This window comes from Ovis aries, chromosome 1 (genome assembly GCF_016772045.2).
Source record: "Ovis aries strain OAR_USU_Benz2616 breed Rambouillet chromosome 1, ARS-UI_Ramb_v3.0, whole genome shotgun sequence".
NCBI lineage: Eukaryota > Metazoa > Chordata > Mammalia > Artiodactyla > Bovidae > Ovis > Ovis aries.
Window position 1 is genome coordinate 7,087,203 of NC_056054.1, and position 19,221 is coordinate 7,106,423.

Consider the following 19,221-nt stretch of genomic DNA (forward strand, 5'->3'; position numbering starts at 1 on the left):
ATAGGGGTGTGTTTTGGGTGACCTCCAATGAGAAGCTTGTCTGGCTCCATCTTGATGATTGGGTTCAGTTCAGTTCAGTCACTCAGTTGTGTCCGACTCTTTGCGACCCCATGAACCACAGCACGCCAGGCCTCCCTGTCCATCACCATCTCCCGGAGTCTACCCAAACCCATATCCATTGTGTCGGTGATGCCATCCAACCATGTCATCCTCTGTTGTTCCCTTCTCCTCCTGCCCTCAATCGTTTCCAGCATCAGGGTCTTTTCAAATGAGTCAGTTCTTCACATGAGGTGGCCAGAGTATTGGAGTTTCAGCTTCAGCATCAGTCCTTCCAATGACCCAAGACTGGCCAACTACATATTCCATCACCTTCTCAAGGATTAGAATGGGTCCATGGCCCATGCCAGGCCAATAAAAGCCATGAACTCCAAGATCAAGGTTCCAGGACTTTGGGTAGAATTGCTAGGAACCAGGCCCTCTTTCCCTTCACTGGTAAGCTGTAATGGTATCAGTCAGAGTTGTGGTGTCCATTTTGCATTACAAAGGAGGAGCCTTCACACCCAGAGAAGGACAGCCTCACAGATGAAAAAAAGAGGCAGGGTCTTGGTAATACTAAGCCCTGGATCTGACTGTGCTTTCCAGCACTAGGTCCCATTACAACCACCACTCATTTAAGCCAATTAGATTGGATATCTGCAAATGACAAGGTACTGATGAATACAGTCAGCCCAAGGCAGGGTCGTTCTTAGAAGGGGCAGGAGCTGGGCCCAAAAAGAATGCACACATGGTTGCTTCCATGTCCTAACTATTGTCAATAGTGCTGATCTAGAGGGGTGGTCTGGAGGCAGGGGAGGGAGGCTCAAGAAGGAGGTGATATAAGTATAATTATGGCTGATTTGCATTGCTGTATGACAGAAACCGTCACATGGTAAATCAATTTTCTCCCAATTAAAAAATAATTTAAAAAAAAGAATGCATAAAGAAGAATCAGAAAGCCGGGTTCAGTCCTTTATTTCTCTCCTACCAGCAATATGAAAGTGAAAGTGTTAGTCCCTCAGTCGTGTCCGACTCTTTGCCACCCATGGCACCCCATAGCCTGCCAGGCTCCTCTGTCCATGGGATTCTCCAAGCAAGAATACTGGAGTGAATTGCCATTTCCTTCTCCAGGGGATCTCCCTGACCCAGGGATCGAACCCGCATCTCCTGCATTGCAGGCAGATTCTTAACCATCTGAGTCACAAGGGAAGCCCAGCAATGTGACCCTGGGTAAAATACTGAGCTTCTCCAGGCCTCACTTGACTTGTCAGTCAAATGATAACAGCTACCTTGCAGGGCAGTTGTAGAATTCGTGATCAAGAATGTAAAGTCCCCTTGATACAGTTGACGCTCAATAAATATTGATTGAATGAATGAATGAATCCAAATGCTGTTTTCTACCAGTCAAACAAATTAACACAAAATCTTTCAGGGAAATATGGGGGATAGATGGCTGACTCACAGAATTTATACTCTGTCAAAATGCTTCATAATGACTAAGTTTATACCAATGACAAAATAGAAATCTCTTATTTTTTCTGCTGTTCATTTTCTAATTTATACAAAGAAAGAAAGCACATTGACTGAGAACTTTCTATAGTAGGAATTTTATGAAACATCCCACTGAATCCTTACCACAACCCAGAATGTATACTTCGCTGGATTTCTAGGATAAGAAAATTCAGTTCAGAAGATAATAATTAGTTCAAGTTCATGCAGTGAACAGGCAGCCAAGCCAAGGTTGGCTGATTGTAACACCCCTGATCTTGCTGTAATTGCCTCTGGTCAACAGAGAGTCAGTCTTTAAACATAAACTATGGCAGCGACTAAACAATCAATTAACAGCTAGACTACTGTATATAGAAAGGGTAAACAACAAAGTCCTACTGTATAGCCACAGTCAACAGCCAGACAGAGGAGCGGTCAGGTTACCACGTGTGCGCATGCCTGCTGTCGCCTGCCAAGGGCTATGAAATAACAAGGTTTATTGCCACGGCTACTCGGGCGGGCTCCCAGGCTCATGGGAACACCAAGAGAGTGAGAGCCTGTCTTGGAACCTTCACCCACTCCAGCCAAAGCTTAAAATATGAAATGACACCTCTCTAGGGACAAGCTGCTTGCCAAATTCTTCCTGCTCGCACACCATTTCTGAGAACTGCAAGATGCAAATAACTTGAATAATGAACTAGCCTGTTGTCATGGTTGTTAATAATTTATCTTTGAACACACTAGCAACATCAGAGGCGAAAGAGGTGCTTACGTGGCCTTGGAATCTTTGGTAAAGAAGACACACTCCCGTTTCTTAAAATTTGCTTCGATGAAATTCACCAAGTCCTTTGGAGAGAGAACATGGGAACAACACATCACTAATTTGCTCTTAACCCCTGCTGTTCTTCATGAGTGAACTGAACCTACTTCAAAGGGTTTAAGGATTCACTGCAGATCGGCGGCACCCAGTATCCCGTCACACATTTAGAGCATACAGAGCTTGTAAAAAAGAGGCATACGTTTAAATTTTTATACCTAAATGTAAATTTTTCTAACAGTTACTTGGCATTATCTTGTAACAAATGTCACACATGCAAAGTACGTTTTTTCCACTCTAAAACAACCAGGAGAAACTAAGGATCTGTTGGTAGCTTAACATAAATAATGTATTACTGCAGATTCCCATTCTTCTAATGCTTGCTTTTCCAAAGACGATAAAGTGCAAACACTCTTTCCAGACTTACATTTGTCCCTCCAAGGGCAGGTGGTCAGATATAGTTCAGTTCAGTTCAGTTCAGTTGCTCAGTCATGTCTGACTCTGCGACGCCATGAATTGCAGCACACCAGGCCTCCCTGTCCATCACCAGCTCCTGGAGTTCACTCAAACTCATGTCCATCGAGTCAGTGATGTCATCCAGCCATCTCATCTTCTGTCGTCCCCTTCTCCTCCTAGCCTCAATCCCTCCCAGCATCAGAGTCTTTTCCAATGAGTCAACTCTTCACATGAGGTGGCCAAAGTATTGGAGTTCCAACTTTAGCATCATTCCTTCCAAAAGAAATCCCAGGGCTGATCTCCTTTAGAATGGACTGGTTGGATCTCCTTGCAGTCCAAGGGACTCTCAAGAGTCTTCCCAACACCACAGTTCAAAAGCATCAATTCTTCGGCGCTCAGCTTTCTTCACAGTCCAACTCTCACATCCATACATGACTACTGGAAAACCATAGCCTTGACTAGACGAACCTTTGTTGGCAAAGTAATGTCTCTGCTTTTCAATATGCGATCTAGGTTGGTCATAACTTTCCTTCCAAGGAGTAAGCATCTTTTAATTTCATGGCTGCAGTCACCATCCACAGTAATTTTGGAGCCCCCAAAAATAAAGTCTGACACTGTTTCTGCTGTTTCCCATCTATTTCCCATGAAGCGATGGGACCAGATGCCATGATCTTCATTTTCTGAATGTTGAACGTTGAGCGAACTTTTTCGCTCTCCTCTTTCACTCTCATCAAGAGGTTTTTTAGCTGCTTTTCACTTTCTGCCATAAGGGTGGTGTCATCTGCATATCTGACGTTATTGATATTTCTCCCGGCAATCTTGATTCCAGCCTGTGCTTCTTCCAGCCCAGTGTTTCTCATGATGTACTCCGCATAGAAGTTAAATAAGCAGGGTGACAGTATACAGCCTTGACGTACTCCTTTTCCTATTTGGAACCAGTCTGTTGTTCCATGTCCAGTTCTAACTGTTGCTTCCTGACCTGCATACAGATTTCTCAAGAGGCAGGTCAGGTGGTCTGGTATTCCCATTTCTCTCAGAATTTTCCACAGTTTATTGGGATCCACACAGTCAAAGACTTTGGCATAGTCAATAAGGCAGAAATAGATGTTTTTCTGGAATTCTCTTGCTTTTTCCATGATGCAGCGGATGTTGGCAATTTGATCTCTGGTTCCTCTGCCTTTTCTAAAACCAGCTTGAACATCAGGGAGTTCACGGTTCACGTATTGCTGAAGCCTGGCTTGGAGAATTTTGAGCATTACTTTACTAGCATGTGAGATGAGTGCAATTGTGCGGTAGTTTGAGCATTCTTTGGCATTGCCTTTCTTTGGGATTGGAATGAAAACTGACCTTTTCCAGTCCTGTGGCCACTGCTGAGTTTTCCAAAGTTTGCTGGCATACTGAGTGCAGCACTTTCACAGCATCATCTTTCAGGATTTGAAAGAGCTCAACTGGAATTCCATCACCTCCACTAGCTTTGTTCATAGGGATGCTTTCTAAGGCCCATTTGACTTCACATTCCAAGATGTTTCCTGTGGTCATGTGTGGATGTGAGAGTTGGACTGTCAAGAAAGCTGAGCGCCGAAGAATTGCTGCTTTTGAACTGTGGTGTTGGAGAAGACTCTTGAGAGTCCCTTGGACTGCAAGGAGATCCAACCAGTCCATTCTGAAGATCAACCCTGGGATTTCTTTGGAAGGAATGATGCTAAAGCTGAAACTCCAGTACTTTGGCCACCTCATGTGAAGAGTTGACTCATTGGAAAAGACTCCGATACTGGGAGGGATTGGGGGCAGGAGGAGAAGGGGACGACCAAGGATGAGATGGCTGGATGGTATCAAGGACTTGATGGACGTGAGTCTGAGTGAACACCAGGAGATGGTGATGGACAGGGAGGCCTGGCGTGCTGCGATTCATGGGGTCACAAAGAGTCGGGCATGACTGAGCAACTGAACTGAACCGAACTGAACTGATAATGAAAAGGACATCTCTTTTGGGTGTTAGTTCTAAAAGGTCTTGTAGGTCTTCATAGAACTGTTCAACATCAGCTTCTTCAGCATTACTGGTTGGGGCATAGACCTGGATTACTGTGATACTGAATGGTTTGCCTTGGAAATGAACAGAGATCCAGGACCTAAGTCTGACACATGACGGAAAACTTCCCTTTAGGTGACAGAAGCAAACCTATTGGCAAAGGTTGAAAACTACTTTGAAAATATGTATACTCCTCAGAGTGGGAGAAGATATTTGCAACATGTATTGATCACCACAGGCTTGGTAAATAGAATGTATAAAGGACGATGGGACACCACTAATAAGACAGACAACATCATAAGAGAATGGAAGGAGACGTGAACAGGCATTAAATAAAAGAGGATACACAACCCATAAATGTGTGAGAAGGTGCTCAGCCTCCTCGGGAATGAGGCAAACATGAAGGGAAACCATGATGACGTCCCATGACACTCACACCAGGCTGGAAAATTTAAGAAAGCATTGGCATCAAAGGCCTGGGAAGGGCTAGGCAGGGGGCCTCAGACCCACTGTGGGTGGCGAGCAAATTGGCACAACTCTGGGAAACTGGCCACCACTGTCCCCTAGAAATAGTCCCTGTGTCCTGGGAATGCCCTGCATGCTCAGATGCCTGGCAGAAGGCTGTCAGCTTTAGGGGACTGTCTTGCCCCGTGGAGGTGGGGTTGGCAGCCCAAACCCACTTCCGTTAGGTCACTGGGCACCCACAGTTCTCAGACAACGTCCTGTGGTTTTTCCTCCTGTCTTTGCACCAAAGCCAAGCCTGACTCCTCATCCCCTACAACAAGACCACCACAAAAATGCAGGGGACAGTTCCTGTCCTGGGAAAAGGTCCACCATGCCTTCAGCAGTCTCCTCAGCCATCTGGCGCCCACCACTGTACGTTCTGAGACATCAGAGAATGGGAACCACATGCCCCCTTTACCTGGCCTTTGAAATGATGTTTCACCATAAATCCTGTGTCTTAACCCCAGTTCCCATTAGGGAGAGGTGCTCACCTTCACCCACCAGCCTCAACCCAGAGAACCTTCTCCAGGGACCAACTCACACATCCAAGAAGGTTCAGAATGGCCCTGCTCCTAATAGCGAAATCAGAAACTCTAATGTTCATCCCCCTTAAGCTGGACGAAGGAGCATGAGAGAAAGCCCAGCCCAGCAGGATTGAATCTACAGCCACTACACATGGTCACTCGGAGAACCACGTGCATAGGACGCTAGCCAGAAACCGAACCCACAGAGGAGCACTGATGGTAGGGTTCCACAAATGTCAAAACAGACAAAACGGAACCATCCATTGTTTACACACATATATTCACACCATAAGCTTATGAATAAAAGCAAGGAATGAGGAACACAAAATTCAGGAGAGCGTGGGGTTAGTGTTAGTTGTATTGTTTCTCCTTAGGCTGGGAATCCAGGTTTGTAGGTTCTTTTCTACCAATATTAATAAGAAAAATGTAGAAAGCAAAAATAAATCTTATATCCTCTGAATGAATAAGTTTTGAAGCCCTGTGATGTCCTTTCCTCCTCATAACTTTTTCTAGCTCTTCACTAGTTTTAAGTCTACTTCACACAGATAAAGAAAGCTCCACAGGATATATAAGCTTATACGTATAAGCTTTTGAAATCGATGATGGTGATGGAGAAGGGGTGGGGATAAAAACTATCTTGTTGCTAATAGTTCCCTCTGCAAAATGCGCTTCGCAGAAGTTCTCAGGGATAAAGAGGACCCTCAGAACTGGGATGTACTTGCGTGGTCTCAGAAATCCTACCCACAGGACTGCTGGCATCTCTGAGCAGAGTGGGAAATCCATCCAGAAACTCCAGGGGAGCCCAGGAGCAGAACAGGAAAGAGTCAGTCTCCGCCTGCCAGCAGCTCCCACGCTTGCCTCCACGTGGGATCCGGAAAGACCTTTTCTGCCCTCCCAGGGGTCTCGCACTGCTGGAGGCCAGAGGAGGGGGCACTGGAGAAGCCACCAGCGTCCTCTGCCCATGGTGCAATTCTCACAGGGCCAGGGGGACTGCGGCAGTTACAAAATCTAAGTAGACATTGGGTGGTGAGAATAGCAAGAGCCTGGGTACCCAGAGAACCTCATCCCACAGATCAAAATACTGGCATGGGGACCTTCCTGGCGGCCCTGTGGTTGAGGCTCGGAGCATCCACTTCAAGGAGCACAGGTTCGATCCCTGGGGGAGGGAAGTAAGATCGTGCATGGCCAGGGGCTAGGCCAAAATAAATGAATAAATAGCTTAAAAAGAATCATGACATGCCCAGCACCTCAGAAGCCCCAGCCCAGTCCCTCCTCCTCCTTCCCTTTTCCAGAGTCAGCCACCACCCCGACTTTCATCACTGTGCTGAGGGGGACCTTGGTATCAGCCTGGAATGTTGTCTTTATTTCCTGACAAGTGAGAGTATTCGCTAGGACCTGAGACTGAGCAGAAACCCTGCGGGCATCACTGGAGGTGCAGGTGGGACTGGATGGGAGGGGCGTGCTCCTATCCCATCAGGCAGATGGGAGAGCCTGAAGGCAGGGAGGAGCCTTCTGCCCACTCTCTCCTCCCCGCCCGGGGTCCTAAGCAACTCAGTGTGCAGGGACACAGAACGGCGAGAAGTGAGACAAGTACCAAAGAGAAGGGCTAGGAGCTACAGCCACAACAAATGCAGACGAGAATGAGCCACCAGCCACGGAATTAAATAAAAGGACTTCAAAACTCACTTCTAAGGTGAACCCACAGGGCTGGAAGCAAGAACACCAAGTATTACGTAGTAAAAAACAGATATTCATAGTATGGTATTCCACCATCATGTGTAAAATAGACACCATATATAAAATAGCCAGTGGGAATTTGCTGTATGACTCAGGGAGCTCAAACCAGTGCTCTGTGACAACCTAGAGGGGTGGGATGGGGCGGGAGGTGGGAGGGAGGTTCCAGAGCCAGGAGACATATGTATACCTATGGTTGAATCATGTTGATGTACGGCAGAAACCGTACAATATTGCAAAGCAATTATCCTCCAATTAAAAATAAATATTTTTTAAAGTGAAGTATTTAAAATGTTATATAGGTCAGTTAATAGGTGCACTCTTGAATGGATAAGCAAGGTCCTACTGTATAGTACAGAGAACTATATGCCATATCCTGTAATAAACCATAATGAAAAATATGAAAAGGTGCAGGTGTGTGTGTGTGTGCGTGTGTACGTGTTAACTGAATCACTCTGCTGTACAGCAAAAATTAACACATTGTCAATCAATTACACTTCAATAAAATCTATTTTTTAAAGGCGCAAAACAAACTCATTCTTTAACAACCTAAGGTTACAGTTACAATCTTTAAAACGGGAATGCTTGACTAACAACACAGAGAAGAAAACGTCTCTGCATTCGACAAAAATAACCCACAGAGAAGAGTGAGATGAGACATGAACTTTTTAAAGGAGTACGGGTCCCCAAAGAACCTTAACTGCGTGTGGAAGGGGGCGCGGTTAACTCACGCTCTCGGTGTAGGACACGTCGGTGCTCCGGGACGCGCTGGAGTACAGCGTCCGGGTGCTGTCGGGCGTGCCGTTCCGCCTTTTCCTCACGCTGAACCGTGCGCCCTTGAAGGACATCTCTTCTCCTGTGGACAAAGCGGAGCGGGGGAAATGGGGTCAGCAGCGTGGACAGGCTTCACTGAAGGCTTTACCGCAGTGCCCTCCCCGAGCCCCTCCCGTCTCGCCGTCTGCTGCCCCCAGAGCCCCATCCCTACCTGATCCCCGCCACCGGCCCCCCTAACGGGGTAACTGTCCCTGCGCCTCCGCTCTCCTCACTTCGTCTGTCCTCCGGGACCCAGCCTGAGTTCAGCCCCTCTGTGTGCTTTCCCTGGCCCTTCCCTCGTGGGCAGGGCCACTCCAGGGCCACTCTTGTCTGGGGGGTGGGATCCATCATTCCTGACCACCATATAAGAGGGGAAAGGATGGCTCCTTTCCAGCTGATGGCTTTGGAGAGAGCTGTAACCAGCAGCTTGCAGCAAGAAGATCAGCTGACAGGCAGGAGAGAGGACTCCTGCCCTGATCCAGTCATAGGAAGGGGGAGGAGGACTTTTATCGCCGGGGCAGTAGGACCCGAGGACCAGTGAGCTCCGGGTCACCGGGACACTTGGAGCCAGCACATGGGTCCCAGGGGCTCCTGACAACTTCCTGCCAGGCTCCAGGAGCAGGCCATGAGCCGAAGGTATCATAGAAGACTCGGTTGCCGTGGAGATGCCCCGGATGCTCCCTGCTCTTCTGAGGATCCGAGTCTCCCATCCCAGCTTCAGGAGGAAACCTGTCCCTCTTGTCTCCCGAACATTATCTCAGACCTGTATCCACCAACAGCTACATCACATCCCTGGGTGGTTGAGCAGACACAGCAAACATGGGGTTCCTAGAACAAAGGCATCATCCTTCTCCTACGCTCCCCTCTGCCCTCCCCTCTGACCCTCTGTCTGCTCCTGGGACCAAGCTCCCCCCGCTGCCTGTGACCTCTCTACCCACCACCCTCGCCTCTGTCATCACCACATCCAAGGGGTAGTCCCACCCCTTTGCCCCTCTCCAGCTCTTCCAGTGGCCCACAGCTGCCCCCCAGACCCAGGTACCTCAGCCTGACCTCACTCACCTCCCTCTCCTTCTGGGCCAGGCTCCTCACTGGGCCCCAACTTAGCCATGTGAATCCCACGATCTGTCTGCAGCCCTCTTCCCCAAATCCCCCCACACCCAGCTGGTTATCTCCTGCTCACCCTCCTGATCTTATGCACCATCTCTTCAGGGAGGTACCAGTGATGCCCAGGCTGGCACAGGTGCCCAGTGGCCTATTCTGGAAGCACCGTCTACTCTCCACCAAGACATGAGTACCCTGATATGTTTCATGATCTGTTTGGCCCCCCGTCTGTCTACTTAAGACTAAAACCAGATCTATCTGTTCAGCAAGGAGATCAAACCAGTCAATCCTAAAGGAGATCAACTCTGAATATTCATTGGAAGGACTGATGCTGAAGCTGAAACTCCAATACTTTGGCCCCTGGATGCAAAGATCCCACTCATTGGAAAAAATCTTGATGCTGGGAAAGATTGAAGGCAGGAGGAGAAGGGGGGACAGAGGATGAGATAGTTAAACAGTGTCACCGACTCAGTGGACATGAATTTGGGCAAACTCCAGGAGATACTGAAGGACAGAGGAGTCTGGCATGCTGCAGTCCATGGGGTCGCAAAGAGATGGACACAACTGAGCAATTGAACAACAACTGTATTCCCAGAGCCTGGCACAGAGCCCAAAGCAGAATGTATTAATACCAAGACTGATGGAATACATAAGCGATTATATAACACTCCCCCTCACCCCCAAAATCCTCCTTTAGTTTGCAAATTAATTCCACCTCGCCTTCCACACCCCCTGCAAGTGGAAAGACTGAGACACATGGCTCAGCCACTCAGCTGCTGACTTCTCAGCTTGGCACCTCCTCCCAAATCGCCAGTCCCAGCCTCAAAACCCTTCCAGGCAACAGAGATTGGAGGCCTCTTTAAACCCCACTGAGAACCCTCAGGCCCGGCTGTTTAAAACAACAAGTGCTTCTTTTACTTCTCTCTCTAGGCGTTTCACTGAGAGACTCAGAGTATTAATTGGTACTTTACATACATTATTGTAAAACCACAAATCAATCCTGCCAGGGATTTACTGTGATTCCCATACAGCAGCAAATGGCTTCTAAGTAGGGCACCAACGGTCAGCAAGTGATTTCATTTGCTCACAATGAAAAAACTGCTTATTTCATTGCAGCAGAAAATGTCTATTTTTGCTTTTTAATCACAGTTCAAATAAGAAATGGGAAGGCTGTGTAAAAAGGGCAGGAAGCAGTCCTGTTCTGACATTTCAGGGGCCTTTATTCCATGTTAGTTTCTAATGGGTTTTCTGAGGTCAGCTGATATTCTAGTTGACTAATTATGGGTCTGGACCACCATCACACTCCCTCACATGCCAAGTATGCCAGGTACACCTTTCATCCATCTCCTAAACACAGTTGGGAGTTAAGGCTTGGGTTTGAAAGGGGTATTAGGAGAGGGGACATAAGGTCGAGGACCAAGGGCTTCTAGGGAGGTCTGGAGAGGAGAGGAGAGGGTCTACAGGGGCCCCCAGGATCCTTGGAAAGAGAGTCATCCACCCCTGAAAGGGGGTGAACTGGAAAAGCAAAATGACAACCAAGAGGAGGAGAAAGTGAAAGTCACATCAGGGAGAAACCAGTTAATGCATCAAATACTAAGGAAAAGTCATAAAGTCATGCCACTAGGTCGAACAATACAAAACCCTGTAGAAAAGTGGGTGAAAGAATCCCAAGCCATCAAACAAGGAAGCTCAAGTCACTAATAAACACAGACATATGCTATGCCTTCCTAGTAATACAAACAGTGAACCTCCAGGGACAGTGAAGCATCCAGGGGAGACAGTCTCAGATGACAGAATTGGATGTTGAAAAGAGCTTAGTGCAAACTCTCTCATATGGCTGGGGGGCCAGGGGAGGTAAAAATCATTTTCCAGCTTGCCAACCAGTGCGGCAACAATGTAGCCAAAGTTCAAATGTTATCTTTCGAGCTCTAGAGAATTCTAGATACAAGAAGTCATCAGAAAGACATTGAAGGGTATACTGAGAAGATCTTCATTTCATAGAAAAAATTAGAAATGACCTAAAGTCCCAACAATAGGAGAACATTACATGCAGAGGGAGTAAGAAGATGGTACCATGAATGAGGCGTGTTTTAATGACACAGAAAAATTAATAAGATTTATTGTGAGCAGAAGAAAAGCAGGAGGCAGGAAATGCCAGTGGTCAGGAGCTCAGACCTTAGAAAGACAGTCAGCTTGGGTTCAACCACTCACCCTGTGACCTTCAGTGGGTCTTTCCCTCTCTCAGCTTTGCTATAAACGTGAAGGAGGGAGGAGAAGGGGATGACAGAGGATGAGAAGGTTGATGGCATCACCGATTCAAAGGACATGAGTCTGCGCAAACTCTGGGAGATAGTGAAGGACAGGGAAGCCTGGCGTGCTGCAGTCCATGGGGTCGCAGAGTCCGACACCACTGAGTGACTAACAGCAACGACGAAGGAGCCAACACACAATGCACCTTCAGGAAGGGCAGCAATCGAAGGAGAGCATGTACAGTCATTACATATAACGTGTACAAGGCACATGGAAGTAAATGCGCCAAGATGGTAACCACTGCTATATGTGTGGGTGGGACTGAGTGACTTTAATTGTACCCTTTCACTTGTTATATTTGGCAAAATTAAATGTATTCGTTATGTACTGAAAACACATTTAATAAACAGGAAACGTTTCTAGAGACTGAGTAAGGCAAAGATAACCAACGACCTTAGTGATAACGTTTCAGTAAGTAAAGGTGAGAGACTGAGGACCACAGGACAGATCGCTCCATCCACAAGAGCACATGGGTGGGGATAGCTATAGGGGAGGGGAGGGTCACAGGCTGACTTGTTAACTTGTGGAATTGTGTTTAAATCTTGGGGGATGAAAACTAGCAGAGAGAGAGAAACAGTTATGACAATATAGAGCACAGAGTAGGACTTTGTGGGGCAGTTGGGAGCAGTAAGACTATCAACATGAAACTGATCAACTGAGGATAAATGATAAATCAAAGATGAAAGGAAAACAGAGTTGAGAATAACATAATAAATGCTGATGACAATTTGGGGGATCTTTTTCTTTCCCCTCTCGCATTGTGATCTTTGAAATTAGTCCTGGACATGACACTGACCTCCTATGGCCCCAGGGCCTTGGTCTCAACTGGACTGTCTGACACGTACTGCAGAGAAGAAATGCCACGTCTGCCCCAGACAGGAGGCTGGCTGGGGACACTGCACGCACGTGAAACTGCACGCTATGAAACTCTAGAGCAGTCGTTTAAAAAGCCAAGTTTAGAGTAGTGGTCTCAAAGGTGGAGCTTAGGGCTTCCCGGTTGTGAGGGGCTCAAGGACCCCTCCCCACACCCGTGGGAAGAGTGCTGCTCCTTCAGATTTGTATCTTCAGGGTCCTAACAGGCTCCCTCTGGGGAAGGGTTTGTGCTGCCCAAAAGCATCTGCACACATCTGCTCTGGAGCTTGGCTGTGCACTCACTCCTGGTCACCCAACCGCATGGGCCACCAAGAGACGTCTGCAGCTTCCGTCTCTTGGAATGGAGAAGAAAGAACTACTTTACTTGAGGAGAAGTGAGTTTGTAAATGGTTTGCCAAGCTCCAGAAGTTAAAGGTGATGGGCTGACTCCCCAAAACTCCAACACTTAGGGGTCGGAGTTTCACATACGTCTTGGAATACATGATCGGGTAACTCCCAAACTGCAACACAACACAACGGCACAAGGCTTAAGCCTAATACGTAACTCTTATGGTCTTAAAGCCTGGCCAAAGTTCTCTCTTGGACATGGCTTTCTCTGGGTCAGAAGTGAGACATTTGGGACTTCAGAAATGAGGTATGGTCGTCCAGTGGTTAAGAATTCTCCTGCTAATGGAGAGGACACGGGTTCCATCCCTGGTTCCAAGGAGCAGCTAAGCCCGTGCACCACAACTGCTGAGCCTGTGTGCCACAAGTACTGAAGCCTGTGTGCTCAGCAACAAGGGAAGCCACTGCAATAAGCCCACCCGCCGCAAGGAAGGCTAGCTCCTGCCCACAGCAATAAGGCCTGCATGCAGCAGGGAAGACCCAGAGCAACCGAAAACAAAAGTAAATAAATAATTTTTTTAATGAGATATTTGGTATCCGCATGAAAGAGACATTCCACCCACTTGGAGGGCAGTGGAGTATGATGTCGTCAAGCATGAGTTTCAAGACTAGGACCATCTTCTTGCTTTATCTGAGTGTAGTTCTCTCAACTAATGAAATTCTCACTTAGGAGTAGGAACACGGAGTCAGGAAAATGACAGCGCCAGATGTAGACTAACCCCACCAGGGGGCCTCCCCAAGCAAGAGTCCACCAGTGAAACAACACCAAACACACTGCAATGCGGATATGGTGTCTGATAAGGCGGATTTCATGTAATTAATTCACACATGCAGTTTACTCTATTATTCTGCTTCTTAAAAATTTGTAGAGTTGGCCAATGCATCAGGAAAGCACTAGCTTCCTAACACAGGCCAGAATTTCAAAAGTGAAAGTGTGAAATCAAATGTGACTCTTTGTCCATGGGATTCTCCAGGCCAGAATACTCGAGTGAGTAGCCTTTCCCTTCTCCAGGGGATCTTCCCAAGCCAGGGATCGAACCCAGGTCTCCCGCATTGCAGGCGGATTCCTTACCAGCTGAGCCACAAGGGAAGCCCAAGAATACTGGAGTGGGCAGCCTTTCCCTTCTCCAGCGGATCTTTCCAACCCAGGAATTCAACTGGGGTCTCCTGAATTGCAGGCGGATTCTTTATCAAAACTTCAGGCAAAAAAATGAAAAATGTACTTTTCTTCAATAATGAAACATATAATGTCAAGAGGAATTCAAATAAACACACCAAGCGTCCATGCTCAGCTGTGTCCGACTCTTAGTGACTCCGTGGACTCCATGAGCCCACCAGGCTCCTCTGTCCATGGGAGTTCTCTGGCAAGAATACTGGAAAGGGTTGCCATTCCCTTCTACAGGGGATCTTCCCAAAGAGGGACCGAACTCACATCTCCTACATTGTGGGTGGTTTCTTTACCACTGAGCCACCAGGAAGCCCAGACGTTGATTCCTGTAGGACCACCTTCACCAGCTTCAATGTGAAGTCTCTGAAAAAGGTATGTGCTGACCTGATCAGAAGCATGAAGGAAAAGAATCTCAAAGTGAAAGGACCTGTTTGGATGCCTCCCAAGACTCTAACTACAAGGAAAACTCCTTGTGGTGATGGTTCTAAGACTTGAGATTGATTCCAGATGAGGATCCACAAGCTACTCATGGACCACACAGTCCTTCTGAGATTGTCAAGCAGATCCCTTCCATCAAGACTGAGCCAGAAGTCGGGTGGAAGCCGCCATTGCCAATGTCTAAATCAACCTTTTTAATAAATTGATAATCAGTTATTTAACAAAAGGAAAGAAGAAAAAGTTCCACACAGCAGACGTAGCAAAAGTCAAAAGGATAAATCTTCTTCCCTGGAGTAGGGAAAGAACTGAAAGTGAAGTCACTCAGTCGTGTCCGACTCTTTGTGAACCCATGGACTGTAGCCCACCAGGCTCCTCCGTCCATGGAGTTTTCCAGGCAAGAGTACTGGAGTGGGTTGCCAACTGAGTCTTCAATATTTAAAAAAAAAAAAAAAAAAAGTCTCATGCCAGGTGAAATTAATAGGCTTAAAGGTACCCAGTGAAATTATTTAAGGATAAAAATAAAGATAAAGCTATACAAGCAGGCAAAACAGAAAATTTCTTTGGTATGTATGGATGTTAGGAATAGCTTGTGTTCTTTGTACTTTCATATACATTTTCATGTCTAAATTTGAAACTTTATTAAGGATGTCTTGATTTTTGACTTTTAAAAATGTTTAAGACAATGAATTTTCTTGAATTAAAGGTTACAGTAGCTTTAAAAATGACCCAGATACATGTACAAACTAAATCTCAGATGTTCTTGGAAACTTTACAGGCATAAGACTCTGGTTGAACTTCACAATGTAAGGACTGTTAAGCGAAAATTGCCCAGGGAGAGGAAAGCCCTACATCTAAAAATAGACATTGTGGACAACTCTTAAAGGTTTTAGATCTGCCCAGAAATCCACCTCATATCTGAAATTTCCCTCTGTCTCTCCCTCTAATGAAGTGTGTTACTGGTTATAGCATTCAAGATAACAGAAAGCATTGCATATAAGGGGAAAGATTGCGATGTAGGAATTGTATCCTCAGCCAACACAAATGTGAATGTAGCAGAAACCCCCTCAGGAACTGGAGGAGGAGGTCAGAGGGAAACCACACAACTTGCAGCCGTTCAAAAAGAGGGTTTTGAAGGGAGTGATGAGTTTAAAGAATAAATGGAAAAGATATTGGAACTTTACTTTTTTTGCACTTTAATTTTTTTTGTATTCTATCTCGGTGCACAAATATTTGAAGAGACTTACTAAGATATTATTGAAAACAAAGGAACCAGAGAGAAAGAGGTGAGCAGAGATTAAAATGAAAGAGAAACTAGTAAGGCGAAGGGCTCCTACAGAGCATGGAAAGCCTGCTTGTGGGGCATGGCTAGAAACTGCAACCTAAATGCAAGAGACATTGTCACCCTGCTTATTTAACTTACATGCAGAGCACATCATGAGAAACGCTGGGCTGGAGGAAGCACTAGCTGGAATCAAGATTGCCGGGAGAAATGTCAATACCCTCAGATATGCAGATGACACCACCCTTATGGCAGAAAGTGAAGAAGCAAAGAGCCTCTGGATGAAAGTAAAAGTGGAGAGTGAAAGTGTTGGCTCAAAGCTCAACATTCAGAAAACTAAGATCATGCCATCCGGTCCCATTGCTTCATGGCAAACAGGTGGGGAAACAGTGGGAAAAGTGGCTGACTTTATTTTTCTGGGCTCCAAAATCACTGCAGATGGTGACTGCAGCCATGAAATTAAAAGATGCTTACTCCTTGGAAGGAAAGTTATGACCAACCTAGACAGCGTATTAAAAAGCAGAGACATTACTTTGCCAACAAAGGTCTGTCTAGTCAAGGCTATGATTTTTCCAGTGGTCATGTATGGATGTGAGAGTTGGACTGTGAAGAAAGCTGAGCACTGAGGAATTGATGCTTTTGAACTGTGGTGTTGGGAAGACTCTTGAGAGTCCCTTGGACTGCAAGGAGATCCAGCCAGTCTATCCTAAAGGAGATCAGTCCTGAGTGTTCATTGGAAGGACTGATATTGAAGCTGAAACTCTAGTACTTTGGCCACCTCATGTAGACAGCTGACTCATTTGCGAACACCCTGATGCTGGGAAAGATTGAGGGCAGGAGGAGAGAGGGACGACCGACCGAGGATGAGATGGTTGGATGGCATCACCAACTCAATGGACGTGAGTTTGTGTGAACTCCAGGAGTTGGTGATGGACAGGGAGGCCTGGCGTGCTGTGGTCCATGGGGTCGCAAAGAGTTAGACACGACTGAGCGACTGAACTGAACTGAACTGAAAGCAAAGGAACACGGTCAATTTCACGTTTCACAGAGTCTATAAAGCAAGATCAAACCCATATTCCCTGATCCAGAGTCCAGTATACAAACAGATCCTGCTGCTTGGGTGGCATGGGGCAGATGGTGAGACTGTGAAGGAGCAGCATGGGGGGTATTTTTCTAGCAGTAGCAGTAGAACAGTTCCACAGCGTGATTGTGGTGGTGGCTGCACAGATCCACTCATGCTAAAATTGCATAAAACTCTATGCCTGCTTCCTAGGCGGTGCAGTGGCAAAGAATCCACCTGCCAATGCAGGTGAGGGTTCGATCCCTGGGATGGGAAGATCCTCTGGAGTAGGAAGTGGCAACCCAGTCTAGTATTCTTGCCTGGCTTTTCCCATGGACAGAGGAGCCTGGCGGGCTACAGTCCATGGGGCCACAAAGAGTCAGACATGACTGAGCACACAGGCACGCACTGCACGTGCAAATGAGAAAAATCTGAATGAATAAAGGCTGTGGAGTATACCAGGGTCAGTTTCCTGGTTTTGATATTATACTCTGTATGTGTGATGTTACCTTTGTGGGGAACCAGGTGAAGGTGACCCGGGATCTCTCTGTACTATTTTTTCAGTTTCAAATGGATAATCCTATGTGACTGTTTCACACATATTTGAGTATGTATGAAAGGCAGAAATTTGAATCTTAGCATGTGCAAAAGCAGTGACAATTTCCAAACTACAATTTAAGAGGGCCTCAGAGGCAGCAATTTGACTCTGACTGGTGGGCTACTCTGAGTCTGTTATTATCTCAAAATAATAAGTTAAAAGAAATAAACCTGTATAAAAAGAACACTGGGCCACACGATAGGAGACATCTTGACATAACCCTGTAATACCTACAGCACCAAGCTCTGTGGCTGCCTAGTATAAAGTGCTGAATGCCAGTGGAAGATGCCTGACTAAGGTAAAATTCAGTGCAGGCAATTCTGTAGTAGGGACAAATGATGGCTCCAGTATAGAAGTGTCTGAGAGTTTGGCCAGATTTAGGACTTACTTCTTCTTGTTCAGTCGCTCAGCCATGTGTGACTGTTTGTGACCCCGTGGACTGCAGCACGGCAGGCTTCCCTGTCCTTCACCATCTCCCTGAGCTTGCTCAAACTCATGTCCACTGAGTTGGTGATGCCATCCAACCGTCCCATCCTCTGTTGTCCCCTTCTCCTCCAGCCTTCAGTCTTTCCCAGCATCGGGGTCTTTTCCAATGAGTTGGCTCTTTGCATTAGGTGGCAAAAGTGCTGGAGCTTCAGCTCCAGCATCAGTCCTTCCAATGAGTATTCAGGGTTGATTTCTTTTAGGATTGATTGGTTTGATTTCCTCCTTACTTGTTGAATGATGTAAAATCTTTCTTGTTTTCATTAATATCTCAATTATTTTTACTTATGGTCCTTATTCTCGGATTGCAGATGACTCATTAAATTAATGGAGTCCTAATACCCACCAAGAAGATTATTTCAGTGACAATTAAAGTCACAGTGGATTCTGAACCAGCCTTCATGGTTTCCAACTTTAGCATAGATCGTGAAGATACTGCTTACCACCCACATCAGGACGGCAGCTCTGTGCTAACCACTTCCCACTTTCTCCAATTTCCCACGTGGAAACACATGCAGCGAAATCACTGGGGGCCTCACTCAAACTCAGACTTGTGGGCCCCACCCATGTGGGCCCCATCCACAGCGGCCCCACAGATCTGGGGTGGGACGCAGATTCAGCAACTCTAACATGTTTCCTGATGCTGCTGAGACTGCTGCAGCTGCAGAACCGCTCAGCTCAGGCAGGAGGCAACCAGTAACACCAATCCGATTTCTTTCAAAGCTTGTACTGGAATCTTTTTCAAGCACAAGCATGGCATTGACTGGACACTTCAGAGGAGGCCGCCTGTCATGTATTCAGTCTGTATTTTGTTGTTGAGTCGCTCAGTCATGTCTGAATCTTTTGTGACCCTATGAACTGTAGCCAACCAGAGTCCTCTGTCCATGGGATTCCCCCGGTGAGAATATTGCAGTGGGTTGCCATTTCCTCCTCCAGAGGGTCTTCCCAGTCCAGAGACCAAACCACATCTCCTGCATTGGGAGGTGGATTCTTTACCACTGAACCATCAGGAAAGCCCTCAGTCTGTATTTAGAGAAACCCTAGATTCATAAGCCTTGGGTACAAAAGTGAACACTGTTATCAATATTAGTATTCATCCACTTTCTGCCACCTCTTTTCATTCACA

The 19,221-nt window shown here is 46.6% G+C and overlaps 1 protein-coding gene across 1 annotated transcript in view; it reads right to left on the reverse strand.

The window, feature by feature from the left end:
• The window catches only part of TRPM8 (transient receptor potential cation channel subfamily M member 8), an 85,725-nt gene extending 77,289 nt beyond the window's left edge, over window positions 1-8,436 (reverse strand). The window contains exons 1-2 of the mRNA XM_015091832.4: window positions 8,320-8,436; window positions 2,297-2,370 (exon numbers count right to left, since the gene is read on the reverse strand). Of these exons, the coding sequence (XP_014947318.4) occupies window positions 2,297-2,370; window positions 8,320-8,436 (191 nt within the window). The remainder of the gene's footprint in view (window positions 1-2,296; window positions 2,371-8,319) is intronic.
• Window positions 8,437-19,221: the final 10,785 nt, after the last annotated feature.